General features: G+C 36.7%; 1 protein-coding gene across 1 annotated transcript in view; it reads left to right on the plus strand.

Moving 5' to 3' along the window:
- FAT3 (FAT atypical cadherin 3) overlaps positions 1–19,099 on the plus strand; it is a 345,812-nt gene that overhangs the window by 215,841 nt on the left and 110,872 nt on the right. The window contains exon 4 of the mRNA XM_069883426.1: positions 1,833–1,894. Within this exon, the coding sequence (XP_069739527.1) occupies positions 1,833–1,894 (62 nt within the window). The remainder of the gene's footprint in view (positions 1–1,832; positions 1,895–19,099) is intronic.

Below are 19,099 nucleotides of genomic sequence, written 5' to 3' on the forward strand. Positions count from 1 at the left end.
TCTTAAACAGAATTCTTTGAAATATATTTTTATAATCTCAAAGGACCAGATTAACATCCATGCTAAGAAGTGACCACAATAAAAGAAATGTTAACATCAAGTAGTTGAGATCTGATTTTATGAATATTTTAAACAGTAGTGTTGTGTAGTGTGATCTATCCAGGACTTTGGTAATATATGTGAAAATGAGCAGCCAAGAGACTTTAGTGGAGCGACTGGAAGAGTCAGATTGGAGAGTTCCACGGAGAACTGGAATGGAAACTGGGAGCCCCACAACTGCACACGCATATGATCAATTAATTCTATAGAGTATTTAACAACCTAATGAAACTGTCTAGAACTGGCAATCGTATGTAGAGCTGTCTTTAAAGTAATAACAACACCTCGTGCTAGCACCATACTTTGGAATCAGGTCTGCAGAACTAATGGTGATGGTCAGTTTATCTGTGCCTTAGGACTGACTGTTAAGTCTGGATGCCAAATCTGTTAAGATCTGCTGCTTTTAAAATATGGGCAGTTGGTTGTTGCTTCTGTGGTCTAGCAGATGTTGTAACAAGTCTTCAGACTCATTGGAAGCAGAGTGGCCTTTCCTTTATTCATTTCATACTATCACTTTAAGAAATATTTCCCCTCTTCTCAACAAAACAAATAAGAGGATTCCTCCAAGGAGAAGATGACAGTTTATGAGGAGCTGTAGCTATAGAAGTCTTCTGAAACTAGAGGTCTTACATAGATGTAAGATGCTGCAGATGTTTTTTTTCTGAAGAATTTAGGCTTATCATGGATTTGTGTTTGGATGTTTGGCTGGTCTGATTAAATAAACAAGTATAGTAGGTAACCCAGGGAGTATTTTAGGGTTTTTTTTTAAAGTCCTTTGGTAATCTTAGAGATGAGGAATTCTTGAGAATTACTTAATCCACTGGCATCATGGCCAAAATGTCTCTAGGAATAGTTGATCCCCTTACACTCATCACAATCTATCACAAAACAAGCACAAGATGCATTTTCCTATCCAAAGAAATGTTTTGTATGAGAGAAAACTCAAATCTGTCCTTTAAATCTCTAGCGAGAGCAAAATAATAAACTAAGCTATGCTCACAGATGATATGCATCACTTTCCTTAAGGGAACTTTGTAAGCATTTAATTTTCTTTCCTGGTTATATATCTCACAAGAGGTTAATCATTTGTCAAAGTACATTGCTTTAATAAAAAAAAAAAAATACCTTGATCATCCTCATGTAAGAGGGTACTTTATTTTAAAGACTCAATTTGCACATGGAACAAATTGATGAAATTGTAGTACAAAACCTTTAATGCATTAGAATGATTACATTTGGAAATCATTATGTATACAAGTAGTTATTACAGAAATAACCTTCTTTGTCAAGTATTCTTGGTGTGGAAGTAATCAGCATCCTATCCCATTAATTGTCTGAGAACTCTGAAATCTTTAATGAGGTTTTTTATGGAATGATTTCAGTCAAATGCAAATGATTCATTGAAGCACTTAATCATAAGACAAATAGTGATTCTTTAGTAAGTTTTTTTTTATTGACTGTAATAAATGTAGCATGTTAACTGTGGATGCATGGCTAACTGTTCTTTAGTTACTGTTCTTGTACCATTTTTCTTTTAAAGACTCATTGTTAGTAAGAAAGTGATAATGGCTGCACCAAGAAATAAAATGCTTGACAGATGTCAAGAAATCTGTGTCTGATATAGCTTCAAATACATTTTTTTCCCTTTGAGTGTTTGAATTTATTTTTTTTCTAGTCGATAGAGACATATTTTTCAACTGGCATTGACAATCAAATATCATCTTTTTTCACAGGTCTGATTACAACCACATCAAGAAAATTGGATCGGGAACAGCAAGCAGAGCATTTTTTGGAGGTAAGATTAAGTGGAAAATATATGTTAAAAGGTTAACTGATTTTTGTAGTTTAATATCACTTCTTCCTGTTCCAGAAGAGTGGTAATCTGCCTTCTCTCAATGTATGACAGACTTGCACAAAGCTGGGAATTGTCTGATTATGCAGAAGAAATAACACATTTTGCAAAGCACAAGCACAGGAAAAAATGAACAAATACACACAATTGTTCTCCACTTCTAATCTGCTTCAGTTATTTTTTTTTATTGTAGCCTTTAAATTCTATTAGTGAGAGAAATTTAGAATATACATGGCAAAATATTGTTTTGGTTTTTTTAAATCTATGGAATCACCCCAGCCCTGCCAATATTTTCAGTCTTTAGATTAAACATGTTTGAAGTTTTGCATCTCAGGGGTAACATATAAACTCTTTTTTCTTGAATGAAAGTAAACTTTGAACCTTGCTCACATTTTGTGTATCATGAGATTCCGTTAAAAATTTCTTAGCTTTCACTTACTGAGACTATCTTTTCAAGTTAAGAATTGTCCTCTTAAAACAGTGTCTAAACCATTCACTTGGCCCTTCGGTGAAGGGTTCTTTTATAAGTAGCTCACATATTGGATATGGAGTGATATACTTGTAAATTACACCACATGTTTTCTTTCTCATCAGTTCTGTATACCACATTGTGGGTTGCTTTTCATTTTGTTTTGTTTTGTTTTTCCCATAAGGTAAAATAACCTTGACTCCATTCTCTATTTCTGAAATAAGGAATTTTTCATTCAGCTTAGTACAAGTGAAAAAGAACCATATTGTCCCCCAAGATCAATCATTACTACCATGTATTTTGGGAAATTCTCTTCGAATCTATACAAGTTAAAAAACACCTGGACAAAACAGTTCCCAATGCAATCACTATCTGGCAGCAAAATGTAGTAAAAGATAGTTTTGCATATTCCGTTGTTATTTTTGCTTGTTAGAAATCCTGAATTATTTTCGTTAGTGCTGAACATGGAAGAGAATGATTAATTTATTGTTGTACAAATTCAGGTGATTTTTTTGTTGATTATTCACTGTAGATTCTTGCACATTCTGGGCCATAAATAAATGGAGAGAAATGAAAAAATTTCCCCCTTTTTATCATTTATTAAGTTGGAAAGTTAGCAAGGTTATCATGTGTTCAATAATTGCAAGCCTTCTAGTTTATACTGTCAGAGAAGATCACAAACTGAATGAAATTGGCATTGATTTTGAAATATATCTATTGATGAGAAACTTAGGTCTGTCAGTCTCTTTTGCATTTATGTGTTTGCCTCGGAGACCTCAGTGAAACATGCCAAATTGGCATTTGCCAGAGGATTCCCATACAGATGAGGAAGAGTTACTATTAACAGCAGAAAGGAAAAGTAATTACTTATAGGGCTTGGGCTTTAATTTTCAATACAAGTTTATGTATTCCTTCTTCTGAATTTTAACTCATTTAAAAAAATAACCATCTGCAAGATTTTGAGGACTCAAGATGCAGCAGAGGGAAATTAGTATCATAGGATGCTTCAAAGCTTGGGAATGCGGAGTGAAGTGGAGGGCAGGCTAAGAAGAAGAGAAACATCTGAGCAGGGTGTCTTGGAGAAGTGGGGAGAGAACCACTGTTGTACAGCTCAGCTGAAAACATTGTACAGGAAAGGGAATCGTACTCTGGCAGGGACACAGCCCCAGTGGCCAAGTCAGACCTTTGAGAAGGTGATGAAACATTGACCGTTGCTGCCTCTTGGGAGGCACGTTCCCAGGGATCAGAGCAAATAAGCTGCTGAGGATCTGGAGCCAGGCTAGCCAAGCTGTGCTAGCTCTTGTGGCACGTTTGAGAAAGCATCTTCTAGAATGCCTGTCTGTCTGTATGTGTAATTAACCCCCTAGGGAGTCCTTAATTGCCAAGATAACTGCAGTGTCCCAGTAGTACAGTTTTTCCCTTCCAGCTTCATTTCATACCCTTCTTCCAGTAGTCTTTCTCATGTAAAGGACAGCAAACTTAGCTTATTTTGAAAAGCTCTGATTAGTGCTTGACCTGGCAGCCCTTGGTCCCCTTTACCCACCGCAAGTGCGAGGCACTGACAAAGCTTTCCTGGGTACAATTTTTAATTATTTTTAATGGGCCTGTCTTTTCCCTACCTGAGTTTGACAGGGACACTTTACCCATATTGGCCAGTACTTACTGAGCAAATTGCATCACTAACAGTATTTCTACCTCTTTTGCAAAAGTTGTTAGGAAAACAAGTTGAAATAAGACGGCAGATGTTAGTCATTCTAACTGGGGATAGTGCCAGTGCTTGTCTCCAGACTGCCGCCAGTGATGGCTTAGGACGACTGTTCTTGAGTCAACTGTCCCTGTCCATATCAGAGGAAAAATGAATTACGAGTGAGGACTAGATTTGTATTTTTAAGGATGTCATGCTTAGGAAAGGTAAATATAAGTGACTTCCCTTGTAACTGCACAAGAAGCCTGTTGCAAAGTAAGTACTGAGCCCAGGTCAGCCATGCATCTCTTCTTCCTTCCTCCTTTCGTTGTTTTCTTTGGATATATAGAGCTGCGTCCACATGACTTTTTTAGCATTACCCAAGGCTGCTTCACAGGACTTGCACTAGTCTGGCTGTGTTTTCTGCCCACATATTTGTAGGTGTCTCCCTAGTCCTGGTCTGACAGCTTTGGAAACTCTAGAGATTTTGCTATGTTATTTTTCACTCTAGTGATGGAGGTTGGATACTGAGTTTAAAATGTAAAGCATTTCATGCAAGATCTGCATTCTTGTATTCTGTCAGCTGATTTTGAGAGATCCAGAATGTGACTGATTCCTGGTCTGCTATCCAGTGTACATGTGCAACTTGATGGGAGTGGGTTGTTTAATCCAGGCTACAGCTCATTGACTTCTGTGTTCAACCCAGGAAGTGGATCTGAGCGTGTGCTTTCTCAGCCTGAGTGATTTCTGGACACACTGCTGCAGATGCTGAGATACCCATGCCTCCAACATGGAAATCCTCTGCAAAACCACCCAGTGCTGGGGAGTCCAGTTTGCTGGGAATTACTGAAGCAATGCCTGTATTTAGCAAAAGAGTGAGCTAAAGGAGTTATGGGCTTCAATGTTCAATTCTAGCAACAGTCTTTGAAACTTTATGATTGCACATATAAATTATCTGTAGTGAGAGATGACTCCTTCATCCTTTTGATAACAGTATATACTAAGTTGGTGCTTTTAAAGTGCTGAGGCTATTGAGTTTCTCCTTGATGAATGCATGTGGTACAGGCTCTTAAGTCATTTAGCCAGTTTTGGAAATTGTATCCATAGTATCTCTATTCCTCCAAAGTATGTTTAAATTTACCACTGTAGATTTATTCAGAAATTATATTTTAACATTTGTCATGGTGGAAAACTTGTCTATTCAAAGCCTCTCCAAAGAATAAAATTGGTGCTAATAAGCATGGTCAGAATTTTAAATGTCTTCGAGAGTGACAGAACAACCGAAGACAATGGGTTTAAAAATACTGTTAGTGCATCCTTAGCCTTTCAAGGCCCAAGTGATGTACCATAATTAATGAGGAGAAGTAGGAGCAGAGAGTTGGCTTAGTGCAGCTAATTTTTAGCCAACTTAGTGCTATCAGAATAGTAACATGCCTCTCAAGTGCCTTGCTATTGTCACAAATCAGTATATATGAGCCTCATCAATCTTCCTGCTGTGGTGCTTGAGCATAGCTGTGAGAAGGTTGTCAGTAACAGTGCAAGGAGTTGTAATGAAGATAAATTGGTAAATCTGATGTGAGTGCCAAAATACATGGGCTGAATGCAGCATATTGGTTACTGTTTACTGTAAGTACACTAAAAGGGTAAAATAAACTGTGTTACATGGTGTGTATTTATATGCAGTAATTAGAGGGAGGCATAATAATCAGCTGTAATTGTAGTCTTCTAAAAACAAATTTTGATTTCCATTTGTTTAATGGGAAGTTGTAATTGTGAGGGGAATTTTGATGGAGGGATTATCATATTAACACACATGGACTTTGGTCTGAAATTTCACAGGCAAAATTGCTGCAGGAAGCATTATGGCCATGGTTTGCAGGACAGAGTGGGGGTCAAAAGTCTTGAAAAGTAGCATTTTAAAACAGCACTTGTTCTCAGTTCTTACCACGAACACCACAGTGGTGGTTCAACACTGGACTGGCACTGCTATCCTCCTTTTCTCTTCTTGCATCTCCCATGCAAAAACTTCGTAGATTTAGCCTTGTTTTTCTTTCTTAGTCTGTTAGGGTGTAGCCTTTGCTAGTGGTGATGCCTGAAGTCAGTGGTCCTTTGTGAGAAACTGCAACATTTTCTGAAGAAAATAGGCACCCGTGTGGCAATATGCTCATGTATATTTTTACAGGAGAAGTGCAAAAGCTCAAGTTCATTTGGTTTATGTAGCTAAATAGTACTGTACAGAACACTGAATGCTTAAATCCTGGATTGCAAATCTGTGTAAGCATTTGTTTCATGGATCTTTAGCATTGCCCACATTTGGCAGGGAAGAGTGCATTTTTTCTTGGTGACATGCTGATGAAAGGGTAAAAATGAGGCAGTGTGTCTGAACATTTTATCTGAGGTTTAAATGGCTGAAAAAACACTTGTTTTTCCCTTTTTACATTGAAGCCTATCAGATGATGCAAAGGAAATGAAAAAAAAAAAAGGTAAATAACTTCTTATTTCCAGCTTGAGCTTAAAAATTATTACTGATTGTGCTTACTAGTAATAAAAGAACTGATTTTTTTATAAAGGCAAGGCAAAAGGCAAGGAAAGGAAAAGTTAAGTTCTAAAATAAATCAAAAGCATATTCATCTCATACTACCTTTCCATGGGTTTATTAGCAGAGGGTGAAGTTGCCTGTGGGACAGGTCAGTGTGGTGGTGGATCTAGCAGAGACTTCAGTTCCTGGTGTAGAAGGCACATTCTGAGCTCACTTATCCCATGTACAAGTTTCCATCCTGCACCATGTCCTTCAGCAGTTGTTATTGTGCTTCAGCTTTCTAGAAATGCATAGACTGTGCACACCTGCCCTTTCCCCTACTTTCCTGATTATTATTTTTTCTTTCAAGTCACTATTTTCAGAGGTAGCCAACAACTTTCCAAAGGCAGGAGATGACTGGAGGTTGGAACTCCCTTTCAGAGACAGATTTGCATATGACATTGCACACTGCTTTTCATGTGTATTCAGGCAGAAAGTCTTACACAGCAAAATATGGGAAAACTCCTGGTGTTCATCTATCCGCAGTGATAAGTGGTGTCCTTGATTAGACTATTGTCTCTAAAAAATGTGAATCAATAAGATAAAGAAATATCAAGTGCGTCACTGAAAATATTACTAGTTCAGTTGTTAAATGAATGGCCTTTGTGCAAGAGGTGTGAACAGGAATTTTAAACTGCAAAATAATTAAGGCATGATGTTTATATAGATTATTCTCTCTTCTTCGATTATTGCAAATTTCAAGAGCTCCCAGATGTCCCTTTATTTCAGACAGCAACTTGAGAAGTAACACAGAAAACAAAGCCCAAGCACTGGGAAAACTGAGTTTAATAACATTTTTCTTCATGCATGTGGACTTTTAATTTTGTTTTCTTATTAAATAAGAAAAAACACTTCATTGAATGATAATAGTCAGGAAAAATAAGTTTGAATTAAAAAAAAAAAGAAGAGAGTTATATATTTAAATTCCTTATTCCATGTTAAATTCAGGTAGGATATGTACACACAACTTTCATGAAATAATATATACTAAAAGCAAGGGGCAAAAATGAGTCCACATATATCAAATAGTAGCAGTGACCGTCAGTTCATTTCAGTTATTCAGTGAAATACCAATAGCCTTAAGAAACTGGATGCATAAAGAACGCCTATGACATTTCCACAAATTTGTAGACATTAGTTCATCTCTGAGGATGCGTTGTTTGCTTTTTGCCTTGGTTGACTGCAGTCTTTATTTTTTTTTAGATGCTGTTCATCTAATTCTTTTAATTCTCTCAAGATTAGATTGTTTCTTTTAAATATGTTCTGCACATGCTAACACCAGGATGATGGAAAGGATCATCCTGGTGTTAAACACACTGCTGAAAGCTCAGTGCATCATTTGTATCCACATATCTGTTTCTGGTACCTCTTAGAGATCTGATACTGTATGGAAGTTCTTAAATTGAAGGATTTTAGTCTAGCATTAAAAATCAAACTTTTATTTGGTTAATCCATTCTATTGATTCGTGATAATGAAGAAAAGCAGTTCTGTTTTTTATGTTTAATGAACTTCCTAAATCAAAACTCTTTGTAGCTCGATATGCAAAACTTTGGAGTTTTTTTATGAATGTTTGACAATTATAGAAATGAATACTTTATAGAACTTTTATAAATATATTGTAAGCTTGTGTTAATTTATTTGGTTTATTTGGTTAATTTATTTGGTTTAATTTTAATTAAATTAGCGTGGTTTATGTATTATTTAGTTACTTCTTAGCTCATGGAAGAGGTTTGATTTTCCCTGTACATCAGAATATGTGATGACATTCACCATGTATAGTAGGATATTGCCCCAACTTTCTTTTTTGCAAGTGTAATTATGGTTCTTATTTTGACAAGCATGGCACGATCAGGGTTGTCCAGGGTTAGGGCTTTGGTTCACAAACTGCTGGCTATCACAGTTATCATATTTGTTAGGTCTCATTAGAAAAATCACATTTCTGATTGCCTAGAGCCTGACCTTAGTTAAGGAATTATTTGCATATATCTAGAGTTTGCAGAGGGGAGGGAGCTTGTTCTACAGGCTTTGTGAATCACTGAGCTGAATTGTTGGGTCATGAAATGAAGAAATGAAAAACTGCAAAGGCCAGCACTCTCAGCTTTTTCATGCTGAGCATCAAATGTGTCATTTAGGATTTTCCTTGTGGACCCACAGCAATCTAGCAGCAGGCCTGGACTTTAAGCACTTCATCGCATGCAAGCATAGAAGGAATTACTCAGCGTATTGGCTTTGTTTGCTGTCTTCTCAGGCATTTTCCACTCTTTTAAAGGCGTAACAGAGAAGGTGGAATTGTGCCAGGAAGCAAATCCAGCCTACAGGCTGTCACCCTGCAAGGTCCTGAGCATCTCCTGGGACCCTAGAGGTGTATCACCATTGCCTTTACCTTCTAGGCCTATTTAAAATGTCATGGTACTTAGCATCATGCAGTTGTGAAGTCCAGCACTGCAAGACAGTGACCTTTTGTTTAAGTAGCATTATGTTAAGATAAATGATGTCACCATACAGAGGGGAGAGTCTTATTTATTATTCTGTGGGCTAGTTGAGTTCTTTTTCTTACCCTGAGGGATGTGCTTAGTCCAGCTTTAGTAGCACTGATTTTCTTGAAGTTATCCCTGGTACTGCCCAAACGAGAGGATTAGACATTGGTGTCCATGGCTGCATTTCCTAAAATACATCTGGAAATGAGTCAGTGAACACACAAGAGAAAAGCAATTTAAAATATACCCAAACACCTGTTTCTTCTGCTCTGTTTGCAGAACTATGAGATGGCAGAGCATTATATCAATGCAAATGGGATGGAAAAGTATTATTGAAACACCAAACATTATTGTGTGGTTTGAAAATTAGGTCTGCACCCATGTGTTAAATGCTGTTGAAACAGAGAGGGTTATATTAATGGTCTTCCTATTCATTTCATAAATCATTCTTCATGCTAAGTTTGTGTAGGAGAGTTCTGTGGTTAATCAATACCAAGTTCTTTTCTGTCAGGATTTAAGAGTTTGGTCTAATGTTGCTTTCTTGCTGAGGGATTAGCTCACAGATTAGCTCAGAGTTAACAGGCTTTTCTTCATTGTATGTTTCTTAAGATCTGTACTTCTCTTTTTTTATGGGCTGGAGCCCACCTACCAGGCCCAGACTGGTCAAATATAACCTTTCAGGTTGCCTCTTTGCAAGGCTACATGCTTGGTGAGACAAAGAGTCATTGTGAAGGGCACACTGCTTTGCTAAATCTTCACATTTGTTTTATGAATGTACTAATGTTTTAATCTTCTGCAGAAGCAGCAGGAAATCTTTCACGTGATTTGAATCTGGTTTAGATGTACAAAGCCTTTGTGTTATCTGAAGCATGTCTGCTTTGGTGCTATATTGTATTTTCTGTAGCATTTGCAATACCCATCAGCTACCAGACTGTTAATTAATGTCTGTAAGTGTTTCAGCACACATGCACACACACGCACACATACATTTTGTGGAGATCTGTTTCTTGCTTTGTGGCTAAGACCGGGCTAGGCATTGCATTTAAGGCAGGGGAGCATCTTCTTCTTCAGTTAGGAATATGTTGCATCTGGACTAAAATCATTTATATGCACAGGAACTCCTAGTATGCCTTTTAATTAGTCCAATATTTGGAAACATACCCTTAAAACAGTTTTGTATACATTTGTCCTTTCTTCCTGGTGATTTATACTCAGCAGTTCAGAATTCATGCTTGGTATCTCAAAAAAAGTTACTTCTTGGGTGTTTTCACAGGGATCTCACTTGCTGCCACCATTTATATGCACCAAATCCAATCACCCTGGTTTTTTATGTCTCCACCTTGGTAATGCTTTTATTATCCAGGGTCTCAAAGTTTCCAGTACTGGTGATGCAGTGAAAAGTCTTCATTCCTCAAAACTACTCTCATCCGTCCATGTCCTTGGTGAGACCCTTTTCTTAGTATACTGTGAATACAAAACATTTTCTTTGAGTCTTATCACATGCTTTACAGTCTTCTCACCATAGCCTGTAATGTCTTTCAATGTTAAGTATTCTCCCTCTTTATCTGTACTTTAGTATTCTCACATTGCCACCCTGTCCCTCCACCACATAACAAAACATCCTGCAACATTCATATTGAGCAAAGAAAGACATATGGGAAGGGGTACGAAAATGTCATGCAAATGCATGGTAGTCTAAAAAAATCAGTTTTGTTTTGGTTTCTTTTATTTTAAAAATAATTTGTTATTGCAAAAGTGTCTCATTGTGTGAAATGTGCTGAAATAAGATTGGAGTATTCAGCGTAATTTGTAACATGACACAAATTAAACTATTTACTAGACACCGAGAGATAAGAAAACCTCTAATCTGGTTGACAATCAGTTTAATAAGCATATTTGACACCTTTTTTCTCCCTAAATATATTATCATGGGACATAAGAATCCTAATACTTTTCTTATCTGACTTCAGGTTGATAATAATCAGAGACCAAACAATTATTTTGCTTTCTATGAAGATACAGATTTAAACAGATACAAAGGCCCTGAAGCATCAAGTGCTATGAAATCTGGCCTCAAAAGCAGTGATTTTCTTTTCCTAGCCTAACAAATTTCAGTTGTCAGGAAACAGATTAATCTCCTCATTCTGAAATGTAATATTGCTGTTTGCTAATCTCTCGTGATACAGAGACATTGAAAATGTTATCGTAGCAGTTCTTGAGTACACTTTCTGTTTTGGCAAAAACTAATACTTTCTTTGGCAAGAATATTTGAAATATTCAAACGCAAAGATAAACATGAATAATTGGGAGCAAAAGTGTCAGAATCAAAATAATGAATTATTTTTTCTCTCATTCCCTGGGAAAATTAAAAATACAAATGTTACTAATACCAGTCCATCAATTTAAGGCTTCAACTCTTCTAAGGGCCAGCATATTACCTTTAATCAAGCATGTTATTTTTAGTCCGGTAACAAATAGCTTAATACTTTCTGTCATAGCCTCAAATATATTTAATTTTCTCTGTGGATCTTGTTTCCTTCCACTGTCTTTTCAGATAAATTTTAAGGTATTGTATAAATAAAAATATATTCTTAACCTTCAAGGCAAATCAGGTATTTAAAAGAATTAATTGAAAAAAAACATGGAGAATTTAAACACGTGGTTTTATACTGCCGTGCTTTTTTTTAAAAAAAAAAGTGACCGCAGTTTTAAAAACATTCCAAAAATTTCTAGAAAACTATATGGTTTACACTACACATTTTAGCTAAGTAGAGATTATGCTTTATTATGTGATACATCAGAGTATGCCAAAAAAGCATGGCCTCTGTTGACTAAGAGATGCAGAAAGCGATAAAATAAGTGCATTGGCTTGGTCTCAAAAGACCATAATGTATAGCAGAAGGAATAAAAATATTAACTGACACTTGAAGTTTCCTTACATATAGTCCTTATCCTCCTCACCAAAACCTTGTTATTCAAATGGACCTGCACAAACTCTCTCTGTAACTTTACCATATGTTTCTGGGATTAAATTGAATACTAAAGCTCATCTTTTGTCTTTTTTTTTTTGCATTGGCATTTACCAAGTATATCTACAGTTAAAGATCTTCCACTATTTTTTGTTGCAAACCACAGATACTGCCTGACTGCAGTCTTAACTGTAGCACATCAGCCAGGGAGCGGCATTTTAAAAAATAAAATAGTATTTGCTTTATGTGCAGTCTCTTCAGGCATTTAATCCTCATAATATCCCACTGTCAGTGTGAAAGTATCAATTGAAAGCTGTGGCTTTTTTAATAAAAAGAAGTCTGAAGCATGCCGAAGATTTTGGTTTTCAGCAGCACTGGGAGGGTGCTTGGTGATAGATCACATCAGTGATGGGATGCTCAGCTTCCAGTGAGCTGCTGAGCTCCCAAAAGAAGTCCTTACTGCTGCAGTATAGTGCTCAGCATGATACTGTCATTTATCCTCCTTCCTGACAGAGAAAATTACGCAGAGCTGCAGGCCATGTTTTCAGTATGTCCTACAGTTCTTGCAGGGCTAATTTGGTGTCCCCTCATCTCCACTCTGTAACATGGATTAAGAGCTTCCTCAGAGCTTCCTAACTTGAGACCCTACCCTGGTTTCTCTGGGTGTGCAACACGCACTTGGATGTCTAAACAGCAGAAGCTGAAAAAATTACACATTGATGCTCTATTTTCTAACAATTATTGATCACACATTCAGCAGACTTATATAGCAAAACAGGAACTGCATCGTAACGTTCACTTGACTGACAAACTCCCTTTGCCTCACTGAGCCAATAAGTAAGATTTAGAAATTTCACCAGATCAGTAATCCATGGATTAGACTTAGTATCCCCATTTCTAAAACTGAATGCACTTTTGGAAAACAAGTGTATTTATTTTTTGCATACAATTTCTCCAAGGAAGCAGTGGCAGTATCTATAGATGGTGTTGGCCAGGGCTCCACATTGTGAATCAGCATCTGTGGTCCTGACCCCAGCATCCGACCATCAGGATTAGCGCATGGGGCTGGCATGTCTGATCTCCCAATGCCAAGGGATCTTGCCTCCTGTACTGATCCTGACAGGATGCACTTGTGCTGTGCAAGAGCTCCCATAAATAAGGAGCCTTCTCATGGCTATGTCCAACAAAATACCCAACCCTTTTAACACCTACTGAGACAATCTCGAAAGAAAAGCAACTTCTAAACTCTCCTTTTTCAATTTCTTCTGCTACAAAGCAACAAAGCAGCCCATTAGAGAGACTCTTTCTACTTCTCCCTTTCTCTGCCTTCACCTAGTAAGAGCTAATTGGAGGTCCATTAAATGACTCTAGGAAAACTCTCCTTCTTCTCCCATCTATCAGTCTTGCATTACAAAATTTGGCCTGTTGTTTCCTTCAATGTTTTATTGTCACACATATCACGTTATCAGCAGGGCAATTTCACAAAGGTTAATAGCATTACTAGGTTGTCTCTGGGTCTAACATTCTTGCTCATCACTCTAAATACAGTTGTTTTACCAGTGGCATTAGACATCTTTACTGAAGTTAATTGGATGCTGTTTGCCACTGACTTCAAACTAAACTCTGTAAATCATAACTACTTGTAGCTGATTGTCACTCCTCTTAACTTTAATTTCACAACTGAGAAAAGTATCTGTGGATTGATACACCTCGCTTTTCAACCACACTCTGACATTTGGTAGGAACGGTTGGACTCGGTGATCCGGTGGGTCTCTTCCAACCTGGTTATTCTGTGATTCTGTGATATGCAATCCAAATATTGGTCACCTTGGCCATGTGTTCAGTCCAACTGTCCTTCCATCGTTATGCCATGTGTCAACACCTACTCCATATGCTGTCCTAATGGGAAAATAAAGAGTAAATTATGAAGCTATATAAATCCATTCAAGATTTACTGTGACTCCATAAAACATGGAAGTGAAACTGAAGTGATTTATGCTGTTGCTGGTATCCCAAGTTGGAACTGCTGCTTTGTAATTTTTTAAGGTCCCAGGTTACTAGAATCAGGCAAGATAACTATCTATTGAGAGCCTTGGTGTCATATAGTAAGAACATGGACCTTAAGTGCTGTCAGCGGTAGAATTTTGATACTACATTCTTGGATAAATGGTTGTCTTTATTAGAAAACAGTACATTTTTATTAATCTTTTTTTATTAAATATTTCCTTTGCTCAAGTGGAAAGGTCACTTCCTAGCCTCTACTTACCTTTCACTGACCCATTGCACAGCAGTGAATGCCATCCTGTGGCTGCAAAAAACAAATGCATGTTAAAGGCTAATTCTGTATAGGAATCAAGGGGCTAAGAGTATTTTAAAAGTTACAATCTTTTAAAATTCCTCCCGCACTGCAGGAGTAGAATGTCATCTTCTTATTATTCAGTCCTTTTCCAGGACTCCAGGCACTGTGTAATTAACTAATTATAATAGTAGTAATTGATTAATTAATATTAATAACCTGAACATTTTTAATGCATTCTGAATGTTACTCAGGGAAATTAACTTTTCGGGCCAGGTTGGTTTTTGGTGTTCTGTTTTTTTTTTTTTTTGCAACAGATTTGGAGTCTTAAAACTTTGGGACAGTGTTTCCTGTTATATTGTTATCCCCAAATGCCCTTGCTCCTATATGCACACCTACTTATTTATGTTAGCGGTATGGTCTTGGCATATTCTGGAAATTATTCATATACATCACAGTTCATAGGGTCACTTCCTATATGTGTGTGATAGAAAGAACAGGAAAAAAATATTAAAATGTTAAATAAAAGAATTGCCTATGAAATTACTGATTCTTTTTAAAGTAAACATCCCACCCTCTCATTTGTCTGGTTGTTAAGATAATATTCTTCCCAATCAGTTATAATATGTACAATGGTGGTAGTGGTGCTGCTGCTGTGGTTGTACACATCTTCTCTACCCTTTAGTCGAAGGCTTGGAGCTTTCAGGCAATTGTTACATAGCTGGAGCCCAGAGCTGGGCAAAAGCTAAATGAGAAACAAAAACAAACTGAAATGAGGTTGTTGAGCTCTAGGTGCAACCCTGTTCTTACCAAAGTCAATGGGAAATTTCCTATTGATTTCCAAGTCAGAGCATTTCACAGCTGGCCAAGTGCCTCTGTACCAAGAAGAGACTTGTAATTCTTTGGCTGCTCAGACAATGAGCTTGGTTCCACAGGGAAGCACTTGTCCTTAGACTCTCCCTGTGTGTCTTTAGCCATGCAGCATGTGCATAACCAACTGCCTGTGATGTGTTTGGGGATGCTGAGGCTATTCACGTGTTTGTGGAAATTTGTAGAGGTTCAACAGAGCTGAAAAGAGAACTAAACTGACTACATGAAAGTCAAGGTTACAATGAACTGGTCCCTAAAGTCCCTGTCAGTCCTTTCTAGTGAAAAAAAAAGCAAAGTTTAACTCTATGAGATCAAACACAGAGTCTTAATGCAGCCATCAGAGAAGGGGCTGATGGCTCTCATCTTTTGTCACCAGAACAATTACCTGAATTTCAGTTTCACATCTATTGTAGTGGACATAATACCCAAACCCATTTTCCACACTGAGTTTTCAAAGCTGGAAACCGACTTTGGAAAAAGTAAAAAGTTTATCCAAGAATATGAATTTTGCCTCAGAATCAGAATATGTTTCGGGTTTTTTTATTTCCCTACATATGGTACCATTCTCAACCAGCTTGTAAAATTGACCCCATGTCAATGAAAACTGGATAGCAGTTATTTATAGGACACTTGGAATCAAAGACAAGAGGAGATTGAGATAACAAGGCTTGTGTGTGTTGCCTATTAGATGAAATAGTGATTAAATACGGCCCAGTTAATGCTTATTATCTGTCTAAAATTAATTTGTTATGGAAAGTTGTGAAGTAGGCATCAAGAAGTCAAGCAGAATTTTTTTATTGCTAAAATCAAAGCAATTATTGATTTCATTTAATTTAACCTGGCCTGAAACCCTCCCCCCCCCCCCAGAAAAAAAAAACCCAAACCAAAACCAGAATGATAATGTCATTATGAAAAACTGCCTTGGGAAGAGCCCTGACAACCAAACTCCTTGTTCATGCTTCTCTCCTTTATCTTATTCTACTTATTTTTCGTATTAATTTTCTAAGTATTTTTATACTGCTTTGTATGATATTTTACAGTATAGTTCTCATCTAACTACAAAAATCACTTTATTCCTGCATGCGTGTGTAATTGCTATCATATTGTCCTCTAAGTTGTTTAAAATTTTACTTTACATCTTATTACTAACCAAAGAAACTTCTATCAAAAACTTTACTATCACAAAAAGATCACATCTTCGTTTTTTCCTTTTAGAGTGATGAACATACTCACAGCAATCTTCCAGAGTGACAATTCACTACAGCCAGAGAAATTACTGAATCGTAAAACGTTCATTTTTGCCTTTTGCAAGTTTAGAACATCTCTACAGGAAAAAACATTTTGAACAGTCTGTACCCTTTCAATGTCTGATTTTATGTACTCTCTACCTGGTTAAGAAATCCATTTTTTATTAAACGTAGTTTTAGCTAGTAACCTTTATTTTGAACATAGACCCGTGGTAGTTTCTTTTTTTTTTACCCTGAAAACAATAAACTGCATTTAGATGTCAGAGACCACTCTTCAGGCTATCAACTGTAAAACTATCTTTGAAATGTATGTGTGAGCGGAAAGTACTCATTATTTCTTGCATTTTATAAAAAAATAGTGTAAAATGGAAACTAGATGTTTTCAGCAATTATTGTTAGGACACGAAGTCTTTTCACTCAAGATCAATGCTTCTGGATTTCTTTATGTTGGTATCGATCAAAGGCTTATTGATTAGTGATGAATTCTATGGGAGTGATTTGGGGTTTTTTTTTGGAGGAGAGGCAAAGATACCATGTGTAGTGAAACTGCAGAATTCATCACCAAAATTGGTTACACGATGCATTCTCCTTTAGTGATCAAAACATCATAAGAAATATCCCCCTCCTCTGACGTGGGGACTTTACTTTTCTGTCCTCATTTTGCTCTTTCACCGTCTCACTCATTTACCATTTGCCTTTGGGGGGGGATTTTCTTTTTCTTTCGGCAGTTCATTTGAAACCCTGATTATTTGAGTAGCCCTGTTCATAGCACAGATGCACAAACAGTTTATTGATGGGTGAATGTCCCTGCAAACCGAAGACAGGTGAAGAACAAATGGCTGGAGGAGGTGGTGGAGATGGGGCTGGATGCATCTTAATCTGCCTTTCTGCCAGAGACAAGGTGGTGTCATCCTGTGTTAGCACAACCAAACGCTGCTTGTTACAGTGATTTAAAAAAAAAAAAAAAAAGTGTTATCTTTCTTTTGAAAATATTTGGTTCTGCTTCATACAGCAGAGTAGAGTTTAGATACACTCTACCTATAAATTAAATAACTTTAAGGAATAATTTCATCTCATTGGTGACCAAAGAAATGTAATGCTACTAAGTATTCACGATATTGTTTCAAGACTGATCATCATAGAGTCTCACCTAACGGTGTTTCATCAATGCCAGAAAGCACTGGCTGTTGACATGACAAAAATGGTTTAGAAATAAATTTTAATGTTATAATTTAAGAGAAAAAACAATATTTCTTTTGAAGACTGGAAGTATTAGTTGAAGTTATTACTCTGTTTTAACAGGAAATGCATTCCCACAACATTTCTAAGGTCATGTAGAACAAGCTGCTTCATACTGTGTCTTTTCTTACTCTAAGTTCAACAGCGTGTACCACATGAGCATGAGGCAGTGCTACTGACTTACTATAAAATACGTGATGTGCTATTGCTTCAAACAGGAAATCATCTGTGCCAGATTTGAAAATTTCTGCTAAAAGAGTTGCTGTACCTTAATTTCCTGACAATTTGAATACCTGGGGACTAACACAGCTGCACACCCAAGAAAGCATATAAAGTATATATCATTTTGCTGCTTGATTAATTAACTCCATGGTGACTAGTACTATAGCTTGATTAAATTTTGGCAATGTATCAGCAAATATTTTTTAACATTTTTGAACATATCAGCTTTTATGCTGGCAGTAAATCATAAAATAAGTTATTAATATTAGGAAAAAAGTATTGGAAGCATGAATAACATCTTATGTCTTTATTAATATGAATGATTTTTTCACTAGTACACAGTTTCACTTATTGACTTTTGTGGATAGAAAATGAAGGGTAATTGAATATTTCAGAAAAAGGCAGTGCAGTGAACTGGGAAGTTGATGCACACCTCTTCTGAGGCGCAAAACCTGAGAATTACTCTGTTTCCTGAGTTGAGAGATAAGATTTTCAGAGAAGGGCATTATCTGTAGAGGTAGATCTCATAGAGGGGAACTTAGCAATATGTGATCACAGGTATTTCTTATCACAAGAAAAGTGAAATCCACAAATGGCTGAATTAGATATTCAGGTAGGAATGGAATTACAATTGACATAGAGATTGTTACTAAGATTAAACTGCCTAAAAATCTTAATTTGCAAGCTTTGTGTTATTTAAAGCTGTTTGAAGTGAGATATTCTCAGATTTTCTGATCACAAAACTCTTTGATTGCAATCTTCACTGTCAGCAGGAATTAAACACCTTCTTCAAAGTTTACTGTGAAGATCAATACACATTCTCATTTAGAAGCTATTAGAGTAGTTACACTTTGGTTTAGTAGTAGGTTGTTCCAAAAAGAGGTTCCATAGGCATATAAAAATCATTTTTAAGCAATTCCAGTCTTTATCTTATTTGTAAGATATCAGTCTGAAGGTCAGTAAATGTCCGGGTTTATTAGAGGATAATTTGGAGTGTATTCTTCTGCTTTCCAAATTTTTCTTCATTGCATCCTGGGGTAGTGAGATTCATTGTGGTAGCTTCATGAACAAAGAAAGGAAGTTCCCGATGTACTCA

Source organism: Phaenicophaeus curvirostris, chromosome 1 (assembly GCF_032191515.1).
Source record: "Phaenicophaeus curvirostris isolate KB17595 chromosome 1, BPBGC_Pcur_1.0, whole genome shotgun sequence".
Classification (NCBI taxonomy): Eukaryota; Metazoa; Chordata; class Aves; order Cuculiformes; family Cuculidae; genus Phaenicophaeus; species Phaenicophaeus curvirostris.